This window comes from Corvus brachyrhynchos, unplaced genomic scaffold (genome assembly GCF_000691975.1).
Source record: "Corvus brachyrhynchos isolate BGI_N302 unplaced genomic scaffold, ASM69197v1 scaffold142, whole genome shotgun sequence".
In the NCBI taxonomy this organism is placed as follows: domain Eukaryota; kingdom Metazoa; phylum Chordata; class Aves; order Passeriformes; family Corvidae; genus Corvus; species Corvus brachyrhynchos.
In genome coordinates this window covers 1,550,126-1,576,084 of record NW_008237226.1, presented here as the reverse complement: position 1 = coordinate 1,576,084, position 25,959 = coordinate 1,550,126, and the positions used below count along the sequence as shown (strand labels likewise).

General features: G+C 39.0%; 1 protein-coding gene across 1 annotated transcript in view; it reads right to left on the bottom strand.

Annotated features, from left to right (window-relative positions):
* Positions 1 to 2,447: 2,447 nt before the first annotated feature.
* Positions 2,448 to 25,959, bottom strand: part of FAM171A1 (family with sequence similarity 171 member A1) — a gene marked incomplete at its 5' end in the record, with an annotated part of 86,021 nt that continues 62,509 nt past the window's right edge. The window contains 4 exons of the mRNA XM_008629883.2: positions 2,448 to 4,295; positions 4,918 to 5,032; positions 7,547 to 7,663; positions 20,899 to 21,075. Coding sequence (XP_008628105.2) covers positions 2,591 to 4,295; positions 4,918 to 5,032; positions 7,547 to 7,663; positions 20,899 to 21,075 — 2,114 coding nt within the window. The remainder of the gene's footprint in view (positions 4,296 to 4,917; positions 5,033 to 7,546; positions 7,664 to 20,898; positions 21,076 to 25,959) is intronic.

The window sequence follows — 25,959 nt, the reverse complement described above, 5'->3', positions numbered from 1 at the left end:
TTGGATATAGAGAAATACATTTCATAAACTATGTATTTTGCAAAATTAAATTATCATATCAATTAAAAAATGCTATTTTAAAGAAGATTTGCAACATACCCACATTGTGTTTGTTCAAGTCTATTTGCTGTATTAGGACCACAAATCATCAAATCATAAAAAGAAGTGTTTTGAACATAAAACCAACACAATTAAAGAAACAAACCACTGCAATTTAATAGCAACAATCTCACTTTACAAGATAGTAATGATGGAAACTTTGCAAAGGAATGTGAAAAAAGAATGTAATTAAAAATGACAGATTTAAGACAACAGAAACTTGAAATTAAATAGCACAATAATTCTAGTATGCGGAAGTTTTATTCAGAATGTTTACTTATGCAGCATTCTGATTAATAAGTGACACTGTATCACCAGCACTTACTGACATCTGATAAATACTATTCCTTTAAAGTAGCATTTTTCTGTTCAGTGACCTTGCACAAACTGACAATAAGTAATCCAGAGCCCAAAACCAGTTCACAGGTGGTCAGTACAAAATTCCTAAACAGAACAGGAAAGGACCTGGCACATACACAATGAGTAAAACATAATTTACTGCTAATATGGTGATCTCAATATTCAATGCACTCCACAGTATTTTAGATTCCTTTTACAACATATATCACTTTCAAACATGAATCAAAGCAAAAGGTGATCTGGCTTCATGGATGGAAAGGAGCATTGACCTGGGAACTAGGGAACTGGGATTCAGTTCCTGGCTAGAGATCAGGTTCCCAGGTAAGACAAATGGTAAGATGGAAATTACAAGACTCGCTTCCTATGAAAGCCTTGAAATTTACTGAAAATAAAGCAATGAATGTGAGTTGGGGCTTGTTATTAAAAATTAAATAGGAACTGTATAGCATTTATATCACTTTGGAGATGACTTAATTGTTAACTTTAGTAAGTGTGACTGCTGCTAATTTGCAAAAAAATAATGGAATGAAACACGATAAACGGAATGTCTACGAGGGATTCCACAAGAGTGGAAGTCACATACTTCCTGTTCTTTGAACCCAATTCATGAAAAAGTGAGAAGAGTGCAGTAAGTGTGAGTATCCACAGAAATCCTAGGAAGAAAACTGGCCCACGGGAAGTGTGACTCCACAGGGAATTTTGGTGATACCAGGATTTCATTTCCAAAGTCTTCAGTGATACTTAAGCAAATCATTATGTATTTATCAAGATACAGAGGATGATTTTCTGAAAAGGGGTCTAAATTTCAGTATTGACTTAAGTTCATGAGAACTGCAAAAGAAAGTAAGTCACATGCAGATAAATATGCACAGGAAAAGTGAAACCAAAGTATTTTTCTTTTTAAATAACATTAAATAATGTGATACCCACTAACAGAGGAAAAAATCCACAAAGATACTTTTTGCAGTTTATTTTCAATTATAATTTTTGGATAACCAAGCAGCTCTGTATGGAAAAAGCACAGAAGAGTAATTCTGGCACTTTTGGACAGTACATTTATTTTCCCCCCAAATTTTTCTAGACACATTCAGTCCACTTGCTCGGTCAATAGTCCATTTTATATGAGCATGATTAGCTCATGTAATTCCAGAGGAAACTAACAATATATACAGTCAATGAAACTATCTTCTTGTCTACTCTGGGCCCTTTAAAATGTCTTCTAAGTCTATCCTGGCTAAACAGAATCCACAATATACATGATAGCTACAGAATACACTGTATTGAAATGAGAAATGCTCAGCACAAAATGGGACTCTTGGCATGCAGCTCAAAATAAAAGGTAGAAGTTCAGAAGTTTATAAAATCTCAAATGGGGTCAATTAAAAGGACTTAGCAAAAGAAGGGACTGTTCATTGTTACTGTAAAAAAGGCACTTTGAGAAAATGGGACCAGAATTGGAGGAATCTTAGTTGACATAAAGTTCAGTTTGGTTTCATAAAAAGGCTTCAATGCTAAGGGATGCTACTCAAATTTCCTGCAGTTGTACATTAAAATAAATTGCTGAGTAGTTATATAATAAAGGACATAAAATGTTTACAACCAACTTGTAAAATTAAGAAAAGCATAGTATAAGCAAAATATTACTAAAAGCAGCAATGCATAGCCTTTCATTGAGATAATGCACAATTTTGGACACCATGTGTCAAACTCCTGCTTTTAAGATACTTTCAGTAGCATTATCAACATAAAATTGGCCTACAAAACAAAAGCTTTACCAGCTCCCATTCATAAGGAGATTGAGGTCATAAACCAACCAAAAACAATTTGTCAGTATTTTCAACATCCTGGATGACCAATATCAAGTATATGGAATAACAATCACACTCTTTGTTCAGCTATCTCACTGGAGGCAGCTGTTAAATCAGAGGAATGATTTTAATTCTTTTCTAACATTTACACAGTAATGCATTTAAGTTCTTTCAAATGTTGCTCACCACAATTTGTTTTTCTCTTTTCTCTCCACAACATAAAAAAAAAGAAGAAGAAAAAAAGAAAAAAAATATCAAGCACTTCCACAGAAAGGATATTTGGCAATTTTATACTCCACTGAAGGGTGGATTTTCACAATAGCTCACTTTAGATTGAAAGTCATTAGTGGTCTTTCCTCTCGTTTCTGCCAAGGACTCTTCTTATCTTCACCTTGGTCATCTTCCTCATCCTCCTCATCTTCATCATCGTCATCTTGAACAGATGTTCCATGTTCAGGACTAGTTAATGGCTCTGGTTTGGTATCCACAGTTCTGGTTTCCTCCTGCAGGCTGGGCAGCTGCACACCACTTCTCTTACTGGTGCCTTCTAGGAGGCATCGGAGAGCATTGTCCTCAGGGCTACAAACTGCTGTTCCACACTCGCTGCCACTTTGGTCCATATCATCCAAGTACACAAGCTGTGTGTAAGCCGTGCTATCCGAAACCTTCCGCTCTCTCTGCTGGTGCTCCTGCACTGGGGGGTGACTCTGTGGTGCAGACAGATGATCTCCTCTTCCCTTTCGGGCAGATTTCGGTTCATTCATGTCAACACCTGAGTCCAAACTGGCATCGTTACTCCCATTCCTACCAGCTCTTTGGAGATCAATGTATGAATGTCTAACATGAGCATTTGAGCGCCCATCGAGAGAAACAAACCATGCTCGAGGATGAGGCAATGGCTTTCCACCTCCTAATTCCATCAAAGCCTTTTCTGTAAGAAGCTGCACTTCGCTATTCATTTGAGCCAGGGATGCATCGTTAAGAGAGGCAGGAATGGAAATAGATTCAGACATGGAAGCATTTGGCTGACTCCACTCAGCTGCACCTGCATCTTGCAAATGTTGCTGAGATATTGCTTGGGATGCCAACTGCTGGGGCTGCAGCTGCTGGGCGGGGTGTGGAAAAAGCCGTGCGTGAGGGTTAGGAAGCTCAGCCTGAAGTCTTTCTATATCAATCTGCTGGTCAGCTGGGACAACCAGCGGCTGGCTAACAAAAGGGTGTTCTCCAGGCAGCTTCATGTAATGACCTGGGATGACCAGTGCAGGCAAAACCTTTCTGTAAACACTGTCATTGACTTGGTCAACAGAATTGCAACAGATTAGCTGACCTGGTCGAGGGAAAGATGTAGGTCTTTCAAGGTGATCAACTGAACGAGACATCATACAATCAGTAGGTCTGCAGTCCAGCAGCTCTTTTTCAGGGGCTGAAGGTGTGGGGTATATTTGTTCCTGAATATTGTATTTACTTCCAGTAGCAATATGGTTCATAGATACTTGAGTTTCTCTCTCTTGCTTTTCAAATAAAGGCTGAGAGAGCATAGCATTGTAACTTCTCCTATACTCATCTTTGATAGGGGACTCATAGCCTTCAGCTATTTCTGTAGACTTTCTTGTCTTTAGAGGAAAACTATCTGCTGATTTGTGGTAGTCTTTTCTTAGCGATCCACTGGGAGTCAGGTCATCCAAGGAAATTCTGCTCTTGTCTTTCTCCTTGTCAGAGAGCAGTTCCTCTCGGGAGCTAAACTCCTGGGAAGTACTGAAGGAGTGTTTGAGCATAGGTGTATGCATATCTGCTTCCCCAGTAGGTGATACCATCTCCATGTGGGCAGCACTGATTAATTCCTTTGCCCCTGAGTTTTCAGCATGTCCATTGCTAGCAACGGACAATCCACCTGGAAATTCCGACTCACGACGTGAAAATATTAAATTTATATGGGACATTGAGGTTGCTTGATCTTTCTTAGAAGTGTCCAGTGCTGTCGAAAGTTGCAGTTTCTTATGATGTTGACGTGGTCTTAGACATTTTCTTCTACAAAAGCCAGTAACAAAAGAAGTTATACATTTATGACTGTTGTACACAAAAATAAGAGAAGCAAGTGTGTCTTAACAGAAGTTTTTTAAGCAGTGATTAGTATTAGGGGAATTGAGCTTTTATTACATAATCTAAAAATTAAAAGCTTATCCCAGCAGCGAAGATAAAATTAAAGAATAACTAATGTCAATTGGGAAATATCTCAAGTACCAATTACAAATTGGAGTAAATGTCTGGTGAAGGCAAATATAAAATCACTCATTAGTAGGCACTTGCTGATAAAAGTTTAACATTCATTTTAATACAACATCAATAGAAAAATCATTTGCAAATGCATAACAGGTACAATGACAGAGATCTTGAACCTATGCCCATGTTTGATAGGAAGTTACATGGAGAATACAGGTACTCAAGTAGCATCTTACCAAAGGCAGGGATTTATATGTTTCATGTAACCAGGAACACAGGAAATTTGATCTCACTGTTTCTTTCAAGTGTTTGCTTCCCTTTTTTTTCCCCCCAAAGTAAAAATGTTTCAATACAAAATTTTTTAGTTTCATAAGCACAAAAAAGCTTGTATTTTCAACATGAACTAAGGAACCAGGATGGTGAATCTTACCTGCAGTAATACAAAAGCAGACACAGCAAGACTAGAAGTATGAGAGCCATCCCTCCTAAAATTGCCAAAAGAAACATTGTGTGATAGCTGGTAATGTCGTGTGTTACAACGGGACCTGGAAGGCCAGAAAAGAGAATTTAGACCTGTAATAACTTGCAAACAGGAACAACAGTCAAACAAGGAGAGGGACACCTTCTCTTATTATCAGGGCGCTAAGCAACACTGCTGCTCATAGTCCTGGTGCCTACTGAGCAGACCATCTCTGGAGAAGGGAGCAACTTGTGGAGAAAGCATGTGCTGGTTTTCATGACTGCAAGTCCAACTAGCTCATTCTGTGGAAAAGCAGCTAGTTTCAATGGAAGCATGCATCAGTAAATGCTGCCTTCCAGGTCCTAATGCTGATGCTGTGTGCCAAAGCTCTCACCACTGGAGAAAATCCATCCCAGCATCTCCCAGCACTGTAATGCACGAAGCAACAGGGTGGGCAACAACTGCTCTTTAACATCTGTGGTGCTTCCCACCAAACAGTACAGACACTGCATTACAGAATTCGCTGGAAGATGTGTTGGTGCTCTGAAGTCTAGATCAAGCCAAACCAAGCAGATCTTCAGTAGCTTTAAGAAACAGGCCACTAGTGAAACAGAGCTGTAACTCCAGGTTTAAATAATGCTTAGTAAATGTTCTAACATACAAAGGAATGCACACATGTGGACAACATCTGTTCAGAATTATGCATGAGTGACCCTGTTGGTTTGTAAAATCCTTATGATAATTTTGAAATAAAGACTCAAATTTTCATGTGCAGGCAAGGAGGTACAGCACCAGCTGGCAGACTAACATGCATGTACTGTGAAGGACAGCAAACTTGGTCAACTTAACGGTTCTAGGCCATAAGGTTTGCAAAACCTCATCTGTGGATCTTGAGTGGTCTGTAGAGCCACTGCTAGGAAAACAAAGCTCATTTTTGCCCATTTTTGAGATAAGAAATAAAATAGATTCAATTAGGAGATAAAATATGCAAAAATACATTAACTCATTAAAAGTAACATAGATTATATTGCATTTGGGAAATCTAAATATTTATACATTCTGTCCCACCACTACCTTTACATAATTGATTGTTACTGTTGCTTCAGGACATTAAGCAAAAAGAAGACAAGATAAATCACTTGCATTTTTCATGAAAATGTTCCTATTGCAAAAAAGTTTTAGGAACTCAGATCTAGCCCTAGAGAGAAGGAAAAGTAAAATACAAGTAGAAACTCTGCCATACAAGTTAAATCACAAGGACAAATAATCCTTCTCCTGTTAAGAGTTACAGGCCTTGTAACCTCAGAGTTACAATAACAATTTCCTGACTAGTGTAACTTCCTTGCAATTGGGGACAGAGCTGTACTGGGAAATGTTTGGCTCAGAGCAGTTGCTTTTTCTTCAAGTACAATTATTTTGTAAGATTCCATTAAATTTAATATGATAGCTTATTCAGATCTGCACCTGCCTCTGAAGTCTGTCCTGCTGAGATATCTAAAGTCTGTTCAGCTGAATATCCCAGCTTTTAATATCTATCATTTAATAGAACCTCAAATAAAAAGCTCGCATATTAGGAAACAACTTCATGATATGTGTAAGTAGACTTTAAAACCTCTCCTCATGTAAGGGTTTGGTTTTTTGGTTATATATAGTTTATTGAGCTTGCACAGCCAAGGCAAACATGTTTTCATTTCTACTGGATTAAGTTTTCAGCTGGAAAACCTAATAAAGAAAATCTGTAAGGAGTTCTGAGTTGCCTTTTTTTTTGATTGATTGATTGATTGGCTCTTTTATACACAGAGGTATCTCAGATAACTGGTGCCTGAAGAACTAACACCAAGAAATCTGAAGCAGCCACAGGCAGAAAAAAAGGAAGCAGAAGTTGCAGCATTAATAATCTCCAAAGACACAGAAGCACATGTAATTAATGCCTAGTTCAAAGCCATTTTCTACAGTTATGCCAAGAGGTTTGCGGATGGCAACCAGTCACCTCTGTACCAATGCCACTCTAATAAACCACCTTCTAAGGGGAAACTTCTAAGCTAAGTTATTCTCAGTGTAAATTAATCAGTCACTAAGATGCAAAGCATAACTCAGGGCAAAATGTGCATCTTCAGTGCAAAAGGAAAAAAGTGTCCACCCATCCATCCATCCATCCATCCATCCATCCATCCAACCAATAGTAATAGCTAACCCAGGATAATGCTGATTTTAGATGAATCTGTATCTCTGTTAGTTTCTGTACAGAAACTTCACAGCACCTGTTTCTCTACTGGCTGGAACACCAACACATTGATGCTATGACTCCTGTCATTTTCTAGCAATAGCTCTACCAGGCAGTGGTGACATAAATGCATCAAAGCAGAACAATTAAAAAAGTTCCCCATTGAAATGATACAGGTATTTTGAGCACCAAGGTTGCCCCACACAATCCCGAAAAGATTTTAGCCCTTTACTTTCAGATTTCTGTTTTCTAATAATCCATTATTGATCAAGCTGTGGCATCTCAGATGAGCTCATTCTGAAAAATATACACATTATATATGAATAAATAATTACCCAATGCTGCAAATATCAATAAAATCCAGTTCTATCTTACCTGGGATAGTAGGTGACATAGCTGCTACCCAGTAGCCCAGCTGAGGTGCAATATAAGTCCAAGTCAACTGACTTCCTTCTTGTTGTACAATGCCCAAACTACTCTTCAGCCATGTCCCTGTAAATGTAAAAGTTGTAGGAAGATGTTACAGATATTCACACATTCCTCTGCAAACAAGAGGAAAATCAAGCAGTAATAAAGCCTATCAATGTGCGGTAGGGATTGTTGCTGTCAAGTGGGAAGTTGTGCCTTCTGGTCACTGGCATTTGAGAGCTCCCACAAGCAGTCATCCCCATGGCTTTGTAAGAAGCAAAAAAATCCCAAACATAAAACCTTTGAGATTAAATAAAACTAGTAAATCTTCAAAACCTGTTGAAAGAAAACATTTATCATCATATTAGATTCCCCTATTTTGAAGAAAGATATTCCTGAAGCTGATTATACATAGACAGCCTACTTTAAAAATGTAGTTCAAGAGATTACATCTCTCAGTCCACACGTCAGTTCTATACACCACCTTTCTACCAGCCCTGGCTGTCAACTTCTAGAAGACAGAGGAAAATGTTTCCTCAAAATAGTTTTCCTATACAGAAAGCAAGCTTATGAATGTTGCTGCCCATGACTAGAATTACATTGCACCATCACTTTTTATTAACTTGGTTAATCATTCAGAATCTGTATAATACCCACAGGAATACTGTTTGGTAACAGATGATGAGTTTTTTAAAACATGTTTCTCAAAAGAAACAAAATTGATTTTTTTTAGAATTATGAAATGATTATTTCAAAATAAGTAAGACTAACAATTTTAAAGCAATGTGTTTAAGTTCACGTAACTCTTGAGTAGTCCAGATTGACAATCTGCACTAGCTGAGAGCTGCTCTACTTCCTGAATATTAATTTTATTCCAAGAGGTGGCTCATGAGAACCTTTACAACTGAACCAGCTGAATGCCTTTTAGTAATTCATTAAGACCTCTGATTCTAGGGCTGTAGGAGAAAAAATCACCTTAGTTTCTGATGTAACAAATGCCCAGAATGGCTTGCAGACTGTTCCTGTATTCATCCTCTTTGAACGAAACACAGAATTGCTAGCCTCAACACGGAGAGCAATCACTGAGAGGCCACCCTGGTGCCATAATAGAGGACATGGACTCCTTAAGGAGGTTCTTCACATATTTTGGTGGCCACTACCAGGATGCTGATCTGTGTACAGAGAAGGGATAAACCCCTCTGCAGTTTTGTAGTGCAGCTCTCTATTTCTGGGCAGAAGGGGGAAGAATGCTGTATTTCCCCTACTCAGCTTCAAATGCTCACTTGAAAGGCAAGCTGCATCATGTACTTGTGATTCCCCTTCCTTTAAGTAAGTCTCCTGCTTGTAATTCCCAAAATGGTGCTTTTCATCAGATGTCACTCAGGACTAAGCAAGAGCATTTTGGATGACAGTCATCTGAACATTCAGCAGTGAGTACAGAACACATAGAAGAGGTGCTGGGGCTGGATTTGTTGTTTTTATAATACATCCAAGATCCTGACGATTTCTTCTGTGTTCCTTAGATTATCCATCTGTGCAAACCCTCTACACATAAGAATGGCTTTTCTGAGTATTTATTTCCTCCCTACTACTGATTTTTCCTATGTAAGACCACTGTCTTAGGTAAATAATAAACCCATCTGAATACAGTGAAAGGTTTAGAAGAATACATGGTTGAGAGGATTTCTAGATTGAGGTGAGTACTACTGCCAGATGTCCACTGTATTTGCAACCAAACAGAATTTGTGGGCAACAGGGAAAAGGAATTGCTGATGTAATTATCAGTTTTCCAAGTATCGTTTCCAGTCTGTAGATGATAGCAATAATCTGTTATTTCATAAAGAAAGTCACACAAATGATTTTGATTTACGGTACTAAAAGGACCAAAATCTGTGTACACAGATTTGCATATGTGGCATCCATAACTGTTGCAGCAGAACACCTTGATGTAGCCACTCATTTGCCCCTCTTAGGGAACCATTTTCAGGAAAAATAGAATGGAATTGTCCACAGTTATGTGTGAAGTTTCTGGAAAAACTAGGAAACGTAGATTTCTTTTTCTCTACTAATATGGCCACTAACCCTTCAGATTGTCTATCCATGCACTTTCAGGGAAGATGTCATACTAATAGCCCTGAAGGTGAAAAATAGTCCTTAGGGTCACAAAATGTTTTTATCTTGTCTCTAAAATGCCATTTGGTAAAAAATTCTGTAACCTTGAACCTTGTAATTTTTCTTTTTCTGCAAGATTTGGATGGTGAGAATATGCACCAACTATTCAAATACACAACAATGTCAATAACAAAGTAAAACTTTAACAGAGATATAAAGTACTGATTAAAAAAAAAAAGGAAGGACCTGGGTGACGAATACATCATGTTTCACATACTCTTCTTACCATCTCTAAGCCCTTTAAATTCACACACAAGCAGAATGCAGACGTATGAAATTTGTAGCAAAGTTCACTATCTTCGGTGTCTATGTCTGTAGCTGCCTCCTCGAGCACAAGCTATTACCGATTCCCTCACTAGGGGGAACTTGTGTCCAGCATGCCTTATCCACATGATGCCGCATGCCAAAGGACGCAGTCCTCCTGCTGCCTCCCGAAAAGCCTTTTGCTCGGTAATACTCTGCATAATGCAGCGATCAAGAAGCTCAGAGAGGCTGCAGGCTTATCGCTGCGAGCAGAGCTGTGCTGCCGTCCTGCCAAACGAGCAGCAGCTCAGATTGCTCATATTTTAGCAACAACAGGAATCCTTTCTTTGCAGTGGAAGCAAGTGAGTCTACTGCACAAGCCTCAGTCAGGTTCCACACTTACCTGCTGCTCACTTAGCTCACCCGTTCTTGCTAACCACTGGACATACTCCAGGCAATGTGCTGGGCTGTATAAACTAAGGAAAAATGTAATTCCCTCTCTCTGTTATGGATAGTTAAGAATTTCAAATGCATGGGAGATATATCCAATATTGGTCATCTTTAAACAAAAGTGATGCAGTTTTTGTTGACCATACCCTACAAATTGGTGTATTATGACAGAAAATAGTTACTTTTTAAATGGCACTGTCCCAAGTTCCTTCATCAGGATGACACCAATGTGGGTTCCTGTGAACCATGAGTACACTATCTCACTGTCGGCTCTTTTTAAATACTTTCATTGTCCGAAACTTTGGTGCTAAATTTGCCTCTTAAACTTTCACCATCTCTTACCAATAGTCCACTAATAAAACAGAGCATCCTCCCACACTGTGGGATGAAGAAAGCAAAGAACTCCATCCTTCAAAACAGCAGCAACAGAACAGTTTTGACTGGAAACAGCTGAAACACAAAGTCCTGTATTGCTTTCTTTTGTGATCAAATAGCTGAAAGCCAACCTAGTGTTACTGGAGGGAACTGACGTACCTCCAGTATTCTGCAAATCCATCCATCAGCATTTCCAGGTATCTCTCGTATTTCATCCTTTATAGGTTCTAATTTCCTGGCTGCTTTTCAAGTATCATTAAACAAGAAGTGTTCTTGTAGCTCCTTACATGCAATGACTTGCTGTAATGACTGATGTTGGACCTTCTGTTGAGCAAAACCCAGTTCCAGACTGGCTGTGCTCCTACCATTTCACACTGCCTTACATGACCAGGAGTTCATTGCTGAGCAGCCTTGAGAAGGAATTCCCTATCCTGCCTCAGATTCCTCCTTGGAGTGGAAAAAAATATGTTTTCCTGTTCTAAAAGTGAAGCTAATTACCCTCTGTGTCTTCACATACTTGCTTCTGTAAGCAAAGGAGGAGACTGGGACAGTGAGTAAAGAACTTTGTCCATTTTTCTATCTGTTCCTATGCAGTAGCCTGCAAATGGAAGAAGAGCAAGCAGCATTCATTCTTTCTGTGTTGTTAGGATTACAACTGCAGAACTAAGTAGGATTTAGAAGGGAAGAGAAGTCTTACCTCCCTGTATGCTGTGTTCTGATAATTTAATCTGTTATGCTCCAAATACGTTGTAACATCTACTTCTTCCCCCCACCCAAGTCAGCAAAATCAATGAGCTTCACTGCTGATTAATATTTCTACTTTATTTGTAATAATTGTTAAGTAATAAGCAATACAGGATTATTAAAAAAAACCCAAGCTGGTAAAAAGAGCTGTAATGGAAGTGATCATTTTTGTTCAAGACTGTGTAGTTCCAAAGAAAACTTGTCAATGCCTCTTTGGAGCAGAAACAGCAAGCTCAGTATAGTTTGTAAGCACTGCATGATTTAGGCCAATTCACCATTAATTCTTAAAGACTGTCTGGTGCTTCATGGAAAATTTCTATATATAGAGACATTCTTGCTTATAGATCATTTTTACATTTCTCTTCCTCTTTTTCCTCTCTTACTGCTCAGTGGAGCCAACACGCTGATCCAAGATTCAAGTCAGGGGAGCTGTCTCCTGGCTCAAACTAACAGCACAGAGAGAAATTAGGTGTTTAATGCTTTTCTCACCAAAATTATACTGCCCGTTACTGACTTTTTGGAATAAATTATGTAATTTAACAAATCTATTCTTCATTCTTTCTTAAAAAGCTTATGAAGCATCTACCCATCACTCTTTCATATATGAAAATCAAAAGCAAGGTAAGAGAACATAGAAAAGAATATAAAAATGACAGTACTTTAAAGATACACAAATCAAAAAACGATCAGATAAAGAAAGCTGACGTCCATCTGACTGCAAAAATATCAGAGAAAGTTTGACTTCTGCAGAGCAGGAGAAACAAATTCTGCTAGAGAGAAGCATCTTAATACTTTGCAGCAACTTGGATTGCGATGAACACATTTATTTATCTAAGGCAGCTTTTAGGACTTGCCAATAGGGGTTAGAGGGGGGTTATCATGAGCAAATTTAACAGCAAAAGGTTTGCACATGAAATCCCTATTTCAAGACACATTCAGTATTAAAAAACACCTTTTTGTAATTTAATTTGGTTTACTTCTGAATCAGACTGAAAAATGGCACTTTCAGCAAGGAGAGTACCCAGAAGGGCAGCTATTGCAGAGAAGCCACTGAAGAACAGCTATTCTAGACTATCCCCCTGCACAACCACTGTAGCTATGGCTGGTTTGCCCAGAAAAGAGACGTCCTGCTGTCTTCAGAGACATCAATTATTTGATGTGACAGCTTGCTGGAACCAGGCAGCACAAATGGATCTGCTTCCACTGTCTAGATACATGACACCTCTAAGTATGACACTGCTTCCATATTTTAAAGCTAGACTTCATTATTTTAAATTCATCTGTAGTAAAATCCAGGGAATGGTATGTCCCTCTGGCTTCCACGTGTGACTGAGCATGCTGGCAATCCCATGCTGCTCCAGCTCAAGCAAATGGCAAACTTCCCACTGACCTAGGTGAGGTAGGACTGCCCCACACCACCATGTGCTCTAGGGAGAGATGTGTGGGACTCTTGCTACAGCCGAGAAGGAGGAAGACAACCTCGCCTCTTGTGATCTGGCTGCAAGGGCAGTTTGCTTGCTGGCACCCCAGCACAGATCTTGGCTCTCTGGGAGGATGTACAGAGCTGCTTGCCTCAGGTTTAACTTCCCAAGCTGACCATTTCAGAGCCTTCCAGATCACTACTGCTGCAGGGACTTCTGCTGACTTTGATGGGGTGTTCTTTCTGTCACTGACCAAAATAGTTCTGGTAAATGACTGTCAGAGGAGCGTGCTGCAGCCAGCAACTTCCCCCAAGGACAGTCATAAAGCCTAAATATCGCTTGTATTTAAATATATGGTAGCTATGGTGGTTTACTTCCATAAATTAATTTTACATGTGAGCTTTTGGTAGAAAATTCTTCCATTGATCAAATACTGTTTGCTTTTCATTTTGTTTCTTTTAACTGGCAACAGGATCATCCAATCCCACTCAAGCAGGGAACCAAACTGTGTTATTTACAACATTAATTATTTCCATCCAATAGGTTTGACAAATAAGAGGATTTAATTAGTCAGAGAGAAAATTAAACATTATATGAATTTATTTTTATTCAGAAGATTATCTTCCTTAGACAAAAGAGCTTTGGAAAGAAAAGAAAGGTACTTCTAACCGTACTGCTTAATAGCATAGATGTTTTAAATAAATATTCCTTAATGAGAAGTGTTTTTCTTTCAGCATGGATCTCTTTTGTGCTGTCTACGATGTCTTGTAAGATTGGCCTGCTTAGGCAGAGATTCACGGTTAAACAGAGATATATGTGTCAAAAGGAATGAGGCAGGTTGTTATTAGACAGTGTAGGGCAGCAAAGGTTATTCAAAACATACTAAAAATGCTTCTAGAAGTAATTGATTTAGACACTGCGAATAGCAGCATTATTATGAAGAGTTAATCAAGGGCAAGTTTGTGAAAATAACTTCTTAAAGCAGGTTATGACATACATAAATTGTAGCTTTTCATCCTACCAGTTGAAAGCTGCTTACCAGATTTCTTCTTCTGACTGAAAATCACCCCTAATCTGCATCAGGAGGGGAAGTTTTACTAGACAGGGGTGGGATTTTTTGTTTTACTTTTGTGCATTTTCTGAAAAACTAAAAGCTTGAAATGGAAGTTGAAAATTCCTTCCTGAATATTGGTGGAGCTTACTCTCCTCCTCACCTTCCCCCCAATATGCATGGGTTTAAAAATTCATAGTATTTAGGTTAATATTACGATTTTGTTTTCAGGGTTGCTAAGCAACATAAAAAATAAACATCCCTGCACTGAGAGTCCATAGACTCATTATTCTTCCACTCTTACAGAATTTGTTACACAACCCTTCCAGGGCTAAATCCTGCTCCTGTTCTAGCAGCACCACCATTATTTCTTTAACTAAAAGGGAAATGCTTTTACCATCATACCTTGAAGATTTTGGCAAGGAAATCTAAGGGCTCAATTTATTGTTTGTGTCTGAGAAGCTCTGTGGGTTTTTCCATCTCTTCTCATTCTCCCCCTTAAATCACCTGTCAAGTGTTTAACAAAAGAACACACCAGTTTTCATTATTTAATAATCTTAATTATATCTAGGCAGAAGGCAGGGCACATTGTACACAGAACTGCTTGCATTGCTTTGGTCCACTCAGTATTTCCTTCCAGGATGCCAGAACAGAAGGGAATTATTAAAGAAAATGACTTTGATACATAATTACTGGGTAATAATTGTCTTTCAAAAGGAAAAGCTTAGTTATGCCTGCTGGACCACCATCCCTAGTTACTGGTGTACGTGAAAGATACTGCCTTTAGAATTTGTTTTACCACATTACTAATCACATTCTCTCAGTTACTGACAAAATTATTAGAACAAGTAATAAATAAAAGCACATGCTCAAAACACTGCATGCCTTTTCCTTCCTTCAGCCTCACATCACACTCACATTCAGTTTCTATTTTTCAAACTGGAAGTGGAAATAGAGGCACACTGGGATTTGATCTAACATTGCAAAGCTGCAGAGGAAGGAGTTCCCAGGTCCTCCTCAGTCTCTTCCAGCCCCATCCAGGCACTTCCCACTCCTGCCTGGATTCCCACCAATCTCCAGGTCCTCTTCAACTCAGGCAGTTGCACAAGCACAAAGGTCTTTTCTCTTCTTCTGAAGTTTTGATGCCTGCCTCTTTCCACCTTCTCCTGCCATGACTTCTAGAGGTGGAGCTACAGGGCCATCTACATGACACTAAATTATTAAAACCTGCTTCCAGAAGCCAGAGACTTGTTTCCAGTTTTCTTTCCTTGACTACGTATTAGTAGATTATCTGCACAAAGATCACTATACTTGGCACCAACCTGATTCCTTCAGTGTCTCCTTAAGCACCACCATCATGCCATACCTCAGCCACTTTGCTGTATCTGCAGCTCGGATGGTGTATGAGGTGGGCACAGGATTAAACAATCCATTCATTCACTTTCATATGAGTAAGCCACAACATCCATTTTGAAAACACACATTAATAAATAAGCACAACTGTCTCCTACGATCCTCTCCAGAGGAATCATGATAGTGAGAACATACCTCAGTGAACTACACTGTGAAGCATCAGAGGAAGAGGTTCTTCTCCTTTCAATGTTGAGGTCTGTCTAATACTCTGAAATTGTATCTGCACCTATTATGTAGACATTGTACACGGTAAAAAGCTGGGCTTGGTAGCTGCCATTTCTATGGCAACACACAAAATATGAAATTCTTTGAGAGCAGTTAGTTAAGAACCTGTATTCCTTAGTGTATTTAGTCTTTAAGAATAATTTAAGCTTTCCAGCTGAGATTAAAAAGGAAGTCAAAATCAAATAGTCAAGAAATTTTTAAACTACAGAAATAGCTTAACCTTGAACTTTTGTGGTTTTCACCTTTGCAAACCAATCTCCATATCATCACTGAATCTGGTCTAGAACCATGTGTTCTGGATATGATTATACTAAGCTCAAACTTCTGGGGTGAGGAATGTGATTTCCTGAGTACGTCCATTTCTCAGGCATAGAAGACGCATTTCATGGAAAAGCGCATGAAGTCCCAGGCCACGTGTGCAGCTGCATGCAGCCCAAATGCAGGCCATCCCTCCAAGGTCAGAAGCACATACTCACACCCAGTGTCCAGATCAAGTGACAGGCTGTGAATGTTTCTGTTAGATGATTATCTTCTGTCAGTCACACAGGGCTATGAATGTGGTGACAGTCAGACATTAATCAAATTCATAACAAAAAAGAAACATAAGACAGTATTTTCTTTGGGTGGATCATCACTACTACCCTGTGGAACCTTAAATTCGAGACTTTTATAAATCATGTTATTTGCAAACAATGCACAGTGAACTACACAGGTAGATGTACAGTAATCTGCTTACATATTCTGCCTGACAGTAGCTGTCGCTCTCTCCCTATAAACACTGTGAACAAAAAACAAGCATCGTTTCACTTCTATGAAATTGCAGTCAAGTTTAAGTAGGCACCAATACTGCTTACACGTAAGTATATCCTCATGACTTCTTCTGAGCACAGAAAACATTATCTTGATTTTGCTGAGGAAGGAACATCTGGAAATTCCGGTTCTACAAAAATCAATACAAATTTTACCACTGACGGCAGAACATCACCCAGAAAAAACATGTACCAGACTTTTAAATGCATTTAGAAATCTATTATGGCATTAAAATGCAGTCAGAAAGCACCAACCAAGAACAGCACAGTACATAAAATACTGTGTTTTATAAAGTTACAAAGAGTTCCCAAAGATACTCTTCTTTATATTCTGCCATCACTTTACATGAACACATGGTTGAAATTTCAGGCACTGGGGAAACATCCTCCTCTGCAAAGAAGCCACTCATTTAAACACAACAAGGTCACGTCCAAGATGCACACCAAGTGTTTAGGGAGAAGGAAGAACATAGACACAGTATTCTGAACTTAATTTACATGTAGTGCACAAGAAATAACACATTTTAAGGAGGATGAACAAAAGGGCAAAGGTTTAACCCTTCCACTCCAGAATCCATTGCCACATAACTGAAAACAGTGCTGAAAATACCTTCCTGTTGATTAATTCAGATGCATCATATTAATAAATCTCATTTTCATATTATGCACACTGGAATATTTGATAATATTTTAAAGTCCTTCATACAGCTCCAGATGTGGATCTAGAGGTCTAGGTTCAACATAATGCCTTCATACCACATGGAATGAAACTGAGGACTTAAAATGGAGAATGCTCACTGAATCCAATGAAAACCAGACACCTTAACATAAAACATAAACCATTTAAATGGGGCCTGAGGAAAATACAGCTGAGCAAGTGCTGTGTTACTCAGTCCAGCTGGTGGGAGCTGGAGATGATACAGGAGGCAGAAAGTTTCATTTCTGCTGGGATCTGTGGTATTTCTGACTGAAGAGGACAAGGCTAGAAAGAAGTTTTGAACAGAAATTTGGTGTCCAAGAATAGAGAGATTAATTATACTGCTGTAAATCCTACTGACATCAAGGCAAATACACACGGAAGAAGTCATGATCCCAGCCATCTGTTTATGGATAAAGAAAAAAGTTTTTCAGCCCCCTCAGATTGATAAATACAACACAGTACTTGCTAGGAAAAAAAAACCCCAAAACTCAGAAAACCCCACTGAGCACTCCTGATTATAGAAAAGAGAAACCCTGTCTTTATGTTCAAACCTTTTAAGTGCATACTGTGAAATAAACCACCATCCCACAGTAGTGTGAAACACAAGACATGGGTATGTCCACAGCATGGAGCAATTAAGCTGCATTTTAGTGTGCAACATCAATGCATCTGTGTTTCTTATTACCAACACCCAGAAATGTTGCAGGAAACAGTGGTGGACCAACACAGGAACAAGATTACATGTATTTGCTTACCCTTAAAACATCTCCAGGGCATTGACAGCTGATCTTCATTTTATTAACTATTCAAAATTATATTATTGCTTTAATTCGCTTGCTGTGCACACAAGGCAGTAGGTTTGTTTCATAATGAAAAATTTCATTTGGAACAGTATGAAATAGATGCAGCAGATTGCCTTATTTTGATGTCAGCCTGTTTTTTCTGGCTGCTTGTTCCATCAGTGTCAGTAGAGCCACTCTCAGCCTTAAGCAGACTATGCTGCTTCTCCTGCTTCTCTCCCAAGGATAGAAAGCACGGTCATGCAAATACAGATTGTTTATGGTAAACATCCTAAAAAGCCATTAGTTATTTTTGGCTGCCATAAGATGCAAATACGCCTCATTTTTGTGGAAACTACGAAAATCTCTGCATTTCCAGTCAGATGCCTTTGGGTTCATATTAGTTCATCATGAGCTCAGCAAAACATATGAGACACTAAGGATTAAAATATATCTGTAGTATTTCTGTCACTTCTCCACATCCTCTGAAAGTAAAAAGTATTTCTGCTTTTTAGAGCAGAAATTATATTTCATGCAGTAATGATGACAACCACATGGACTCTAAACAAAAACAATGGCTTGCACAAACAAGCATCCACTGTACTGCTAATCCATGAGAGAGAAGTGCTGTGTTAGCGCCTGGTAAGACAGTCACAGATTTCTATCTGTGGCATTTACTCACTGCTCAGAGAAAAGCATGTAAATTTAAATGTCACTGGAAATCTATTAAGGAGAGACTGAGACATAACCAGCACTGAAAAAAGCAGCCCTGAAATGAAAGACAAAATCAGAATAATAAGGTCAGAGGTCCTATCCTGACAAGGCACAGATCTAGCAGTGCAAGTGGGTTACAACAACTTATCTGCCAGCTAAGGATTTCTCCAGCATGGAGCCATTCCAGTCATTAGCCATCCATCTCCCTCCACAGTCCAAGAACAACAGGGATGTGGAATGACAGGATACCACCATGTTCATGCTACATATGGCTCGTTTGACAGACCTTAGGGTGTTAAAGTAGCCTGCAAAAGGTAGTGTGGCTGCTCTACTTATTAAATTAAGCTACTCCAATTTAAATTGGTTGGGATGTGGGCAAAAATCTACTAGAACTGGCATGCTGTAGTCAGGGCTTAAAATGCATCTTTGTTCAACATCTTTGGTTGAACAGAAAGATGCTTACTTCAGCTGAAGCGTGAGCTGGAGCCTGAGCCTATCATCTTCAATACCTTCCTCTCCACAGCTTTGTGAAGCTAAGTGGCCTGACAAAGATGCATTTTGTTTAGCAGTCCTCATGCCTTCTCCTCCTAACACAAGTGCTCCAGTAGTTTGTCATGAATCAAACAAGGCTGGACTTGTCTCAAGACCTACTGCCTTGAGCCTGCAACACTAATTAACTAACCCATATTGATCTATACTAATATATATACTGCACACAATAGGGTAACTAGCTCTTTATACACAAAATTAAAAACCATATTCCACACTAAGAGAGAGTTTTGTGGCCTCACTGCAGGAGAAATCTGGCCATAAATGAGAAAGCTCCATAATCAAAATGTGAACCATTTACTTGCCATGAGTAACTGGCAATTAGACAGGCTGCAGCTCTAGCACAGCTGACAGAAGGACTGGGGAAGGACTGCTTCTTGTGGGGAAAGTAAACATGACTCAGTCTTCCCTGTCTTTTTTTTTAATAAGGGAAAACAAAATAGTTTCTAGAAGAATGATTCAGTTTCGGGAAGAAAATAGTGAAACTTATTGCCAGGACAGCACAAGAGAAGTGTCATTTCCACAGTTAAGGGAAAAGCCAAATCCAATAATTGCACTCTTTTTCTACTATTCCACTTTATATCATACTCAAATTTACTCTTTACTGAATTGTACTGCTTTGCTCTCTAATACAGGCAACTTCTGACAGAAGATTCATAGGCATGCTGTTTGAAAATACATCACTTTTTTCAGCAAACAGAGGCAGGAAGGAAGGAAAAACATTATTTCGCCCTTCACCTCTCTCTTCCTCCTTTTCTCCGACATGCTGCTTTCATGCTCATTGCTCTACTTCTAGGTGTGATCATCGACTGGCTCAGAACATTTGCCTTGCAGGACAAAGCCCCACTGATTGTCTATACAGACCCACATTTCTGGCTCCTTTTTCTCTCAGTATCAACCTTTCTCACCTTCCATTCTCCTTTATCTTAACAACCATCTGGTTCATACTTCAGATGGCACAGTGCAGTAACTGAAGGGAGATCACCAGGACAAGACTTATGCACTCCTTTGTCCTTTAAACTTCGAAGCTGTAAAGAAGGCCAGTACAGTGTACCAACTAGCAACAAAATAAAGAAAATAAATTTTAAAAAGAGCCTAAAACATGTATTTCTGGGAAAACTCCTGTTCACAATGGCAAACACTATTCTGTAATATAAAAACCTGAGTGCATTTTACAGATTTTATTAATTAGTCATTCCGTCCTTTCAAAATATTTCATCAATTTTTCATTTTTAGAATTTATTTAAATCATTTACATGTATTTTCCTGACAGTATTAGTAAATCTCGAAGTGATTTACAAAAGAAGTCAGTACTTTATTTCCTATCTGGCAGGCAGGAAACACAGCCCGAGCCAAGAGAGGGACCCAAGGTCAGACAACTGGCTGCTGGCAAAGATAAGGCATGTTTCCATTTCTACACACTTCCAATTCAGTGCTGTAATGAACACATCTCTCCTCAGTTTGTGGGTGAAATGCAGTTCTCTCAAGTTTTAAAATAAAATATTTAATAATTGAAAAATGGTACATTTATAAAAACTTTTGTTTACAATTAGCACACAGTGCTAGTCAAGTATATTTGCATATATACCACACATTACTTGATCAGTAAAACTCAATTGTCTCTTCTTTTAGATAGAAAAGCCATCTAGGGAGCCACAATGAGATGTTACCTACCAAATTTTTGGTCAAACCTCCATGCTGGAACGTGAGCATTGTGTTTCAGGTTGCTGTTTGCTGGCAGAGGCACTGTTACGTAGATGGGGCCGTTCACGGGGACGGGGGTCCCATCGCTGCTGAGGAGGTGGACGCTGACTGCAGTGACAGGGGTGAGGTCATACCTGGTGCTGTTTCCTAACAAGAGAGTGAATGAACACTGTGACTACAGAATGTACAGAATTTAAGGGATACCTGTGTGGTTCAACACCGCAGTACTGCATCAACCCAAGTCTCAAGGGATGGTAGCAGCAATTTCCTCCCTGCCTTACAACAGAACCTCAAACCAACCAATCAGCCAGCCAACAGACAACCCTCCCCCTGCCAAAAAAAACAAACCCAAGCCACAAATTGAAGGAAGATGTATATGGCCTATTTTTCACTTAATTTTGGAAAAATGTGAAGACAAAAAAAACTACAATGTAAAAATCTCTTGCATATACTTTTTCATGTTAATTCAGCTTAAATAAACCTGTATGAGCAACACGGCCATAACTGTGGCAAAAAAAAAAACCTCTTACAAGTCTTTATTATAGCTTCAAATGCCCATATTGTTAACTAACAAACTCCAAAATAAACAGTGGCACCTCACAAATGATCAGTCACATGCTTAAGAATGCCAGGTTGCATTTCCTTTGGCTTTTCACTGAATAAAACCATGCTAAATGGTTTATTAGCATATAAAATGTTATCTTCTTATCTAAGACAGTAATTACTCTTTATGTTTAAACTGCATGCCAGTGAATGTCACTTAATGATAACATACTTTTAAAAAGCATTATAACCCTTCAATGATTTAACCAAATGAATCAATGACAGGGATAAATATCCCAGGTATATGTACACAGGTGAAAAAAAAAAACCTTGAGGTTTAAACCCTTGAGGTTTAAAACTGAGGAGATCAGGAGCTCACAGCAATAGCAAAAGTAGTTCAAATTGGAAGAAATAGAGCTTCCAGTTTTGCAGGGGGCTTGAGCCCCGCAGGCCCAGGCAGCTGCCACAAGCACCATCCCTGCTGCCCCTGTTGTGCTGGCTCTGGGGCTGTGTAGCTGCTCTTCCTGCAGAGGGGCAAATCCGGGAGAAGGAAGAGGGATGTATAGCTGGCAGAGATGGGGCACTGCCCCCACTGTAACCCTGGTGCTGTACATTGCACACTGCCTGTGAGAGCACATTCACACCCACCACTGAAGGCACACCAAGAGGTCCTCAGGAACATGCTGTATCTCAGTGACAGTGCTCAACAGGATGAGCACACTTTAGGGAACGGTGGGAAAGCATTGAGACCTTTATGATTTCTCGTAACTCTGGTTAAGTCTCGAGAAATGGCCTTTATTAAATTTGATGTCTCTGAGTAACAGCTCACCAAATAAAGACATCACCAGGAAAGGAGGTGGGGAAGTGGTAAAGGGAAGGGAAAAAAAGGTGACAAAACTTCTCTGAAATTCAAATTCCTTGGATTTTGCAGGATTGTCAAACTGAAGAAATGGAAAATAACCAGAAGTAATGTTTGCAAGTGGCTGATTTATGAAAGAATCTAGTCTGATGCCCACTTTGCCCAGATTTCTAGGTGTGTGTCAGTGTTATGTGGCTGGTGTGAAAGGGACACACAAGCTGCCTTCACTGACTATGTACAGAGGGGCAGATGTTGACCTTACAGAGGGATCAAAGTACTGAGAAAACAGGCACTTTGAAGGTGGCAATGCAGGAAAGACACAGAGCTAACAGATTAAAAACAGACAAGTAAGTGTTGAAAATTCAGCTAGGATGTAGGGGAAGGTTGCCAGCCTACCCATGCACCTGTAAATGTGTATTATAGGCTCCAGTGGTGCACAGTATTGTCCCCTTAACACCTTAGAATATAAAACAGCAAGATAGAGGAAGGAATTGGTAAGTGAAAAGCTGTTTCTTTATTCCCGATCATTCAATACACTGCCTCTGCCATGCACCTGTAACTTCTGTCAGATTAATGCTTGACCCCAGGACTTGGGCCACTAAGGTTCTCAGGCTGGTATCAGAGAAATAAATTCCTCTTGCCAAGTACTGTATCCTGACGACACTCTTGTATATACAAATTCCAAATGAAAAAAGGTATAACTTCAGATTTTAAATTAATATAAAGGATCAAATAATGTTTTGTATTTTGCATCTATTAGATATTGAAAGTTTTGAATTTTTCTTTTATTACTGTCTTGATATAGCATCTATCTCTAAAAATTACTTTTCAGTCCCAGAAAAAGCATTCTGATGGTGAAACACAATTTTTCATTAAGATGCACTAATACTTTGCTCAGCACTGGGCTGAACAATTTATATCAGGGTGAAGAAATTTCTGAAATCCACTGCATCTTCTAGCAAGAAGAAATATTTCTTCAGTTTGCCATCTTGTACAGTATGTTAATGCTCATTAAAAAGATAAAATGTTTCTCTTTTTTGTTGTGAAGGCAAATTAAAATCAATGCTTATGAAACTCTCGCATCCTATAAAACTGATACACACACACAGATTAAATGGGAATGGACTTCAATAAATGTCAGCTTTATTTCTTGTCATTTTTTGACATCTGGTGACCTGTAAAGAGCTTTAAAAATAATCAGATAAAATTCACTATCAGTTCAGACATGATGCTTTATAAAGAAACAAGCAGCCACAAAAAGCAGGAGGAGTAATGGTTATTAGCCAGCTTGGTCCATGGAGGCAGACAATGGAAAGTTTTGTTTAGTTGGGTTAAAAGGACAAGATTTTGTGGAACCATCCTCCTGGTCTCCAACTGGTAATAATATAAACAAGAAGCTAACACTATACAGGCTTGTCACTACTTGCAGTGAAATTCTTCAAATTTTTATGTTTACAACATGCTGATTCATGCAATGAATTCTCACTGCTCTGTATTACTAATTCAACACCAGGTGGTATTTTATGAAAAATGCTGAACTTATAGAGAATAGGTTTTAGCTAAAACTACTATGAAGTCACTCTGGACAAATACTGAGAGACCTAAATGGAGAGACCTCACCAAAATGCTACAGACATGTAAATAAACTGAGAAAGAACACAGAAGTAATTGTGGGGTAAGGAGAGGTGGGAGAGAGGGAAGAGACAGTGTTCTGCCAAATTCCAAAACTTCCCATGCAAATCAATGCTAAGTTTTCTTAGAATTCTAAAATTTGTAAATATTCTTTTTCTCTTGAGACCAGAAATATTAAAAAATCAAGCAGGTGTTGACCTAATTTCTTATGCTTTCAGAAGTTTTCCAGGCCAAGTCTTTACCAAGTCACTTGGAGATGCAGAAAAGGTAGTCAATCCAACTTCACAATTTTAAAGTTTCATGTTTCCACATCAGGAGAGGCTTCTACTAGAGACAGAGGATATTTCACTACTACTATAGTGCATAATAAAATACATTGCATTTGTAGTCTGTGTTAACACCATACTGAATACTACAGTATTTGGAAAACAAGCCACTTCTCAGTCTCTTAAATACCATTTCTTTGCCTGTCATTTTGGTCTTTTAAAACATAATTCTACCTGAAGGCTAAAAGTCAAATCCAGGGTCCCTGTGCTCAAGAAGAAAAGTCTCTGTCATGCAAGAATACAGAAGACTGAAAAACCCAAGGCTGCATTAATCTGTTTTATAGGGGGATAGGAGGTAAAACAGGAGAAAGACAGTATCTTGGTTGTGCAGTTCTCGTGAGATGGGATCATCTGAAGCCTTGGAAAGACCTGTGATAACTAAATAAATTCAAGAATGGGAAGCTGAGTTGCAGAATACTTAGGAAAGATTTGGGAAAGAGGAATCCCACACACACTGCCAGCAGTTTGTTCAGTTGGTTTAGAGATAAAAAGAACAGAGATGAGGAAGTAGACAAATGAGTGAGATCAAATGCTTTCCTTAATTTTAAAAAAGATTAAGAGATTTTGATCAGTCTGAGTATGAAAAGACAGAGAAAACTGAAGGTTGAAGATGAGAATAGGAAAATGACAGGGAGATAGGATGAGATAGGATGAGATGTACTCACTGGAGCAGACAGAAGGATTGGAGTAAGGCTGCAGACACATTTCTTGTTGTAATAGAAAAGGAGATGCACAGATTTGTACAAAGGGAAGAAGGGGGAAGCTAGCAAGCTACCATTTACACACATGACCTAGCATTCAAAGCCACTTAGATCAACACATCACAAGTAAACGCATCCTGAGAAACAGCAGGGAGACACCTCAAGGGGATATTTAGGCTGCTTCAAAGCAGGCTCAACTATGCCTCTGCCATCCTCACAGGTGACTGTCTAACTCTGTCCAACACCCTCAAACAATTAATTCTACAGCTTAAACCATCCCCACCATAGCAAGGTTTTCCTAATCACTAGCCTGAATCTCTCTTGCTACACTGCATGGCCACTGATAACTTTCTAACTCACTATGGGCACAGAAAACAAATTATTCTCCTTTTCACACCAGCCTTTTAAGAATTTGAAGGCTTCTCATTGTGGTTCTGCTATTCTCCTCTTACCTACGAAACACGAATTATTTCACTCAAGACTGAATGAAAAGTGGAAAAAGACTAGCAGGCAGTTGCAGTCATAAAAATGTATTACAACTTTGAATTTAACAGTGGTTGTGTTTCTACTATGAATATTCATTGTTTTCTCTTTGGTGCTAGACGAATTTGCACATTTTGGCTACATTCAAAAGTATCAACAAAGCCATTGAAACAACACAGTATTAAATCCTTGAGATATAGGCATTTTATTTAATTTTAGAAAAAAAAGGTGAACAAGAATTTTTATGGCATCCTCAAATTCTCTCATTCCTTCACATTAATCTCCATCTTTTATGTGCACATGCAGCGCATTTGGAGACTCAGCTCTGAACTAAAAGTGTAACCAACTCGTCTGATCTCCCAAGGCCAAGGAGTTTTCATCTTTGCTATTCAGTGGCCCCGTTTAAGGGATAGCAGACCTTGCCCTCTTGCTCACTGGAACAGCATATTGGCAGGGCAGTTGAATGCATCATGTCACCCAAATTTGA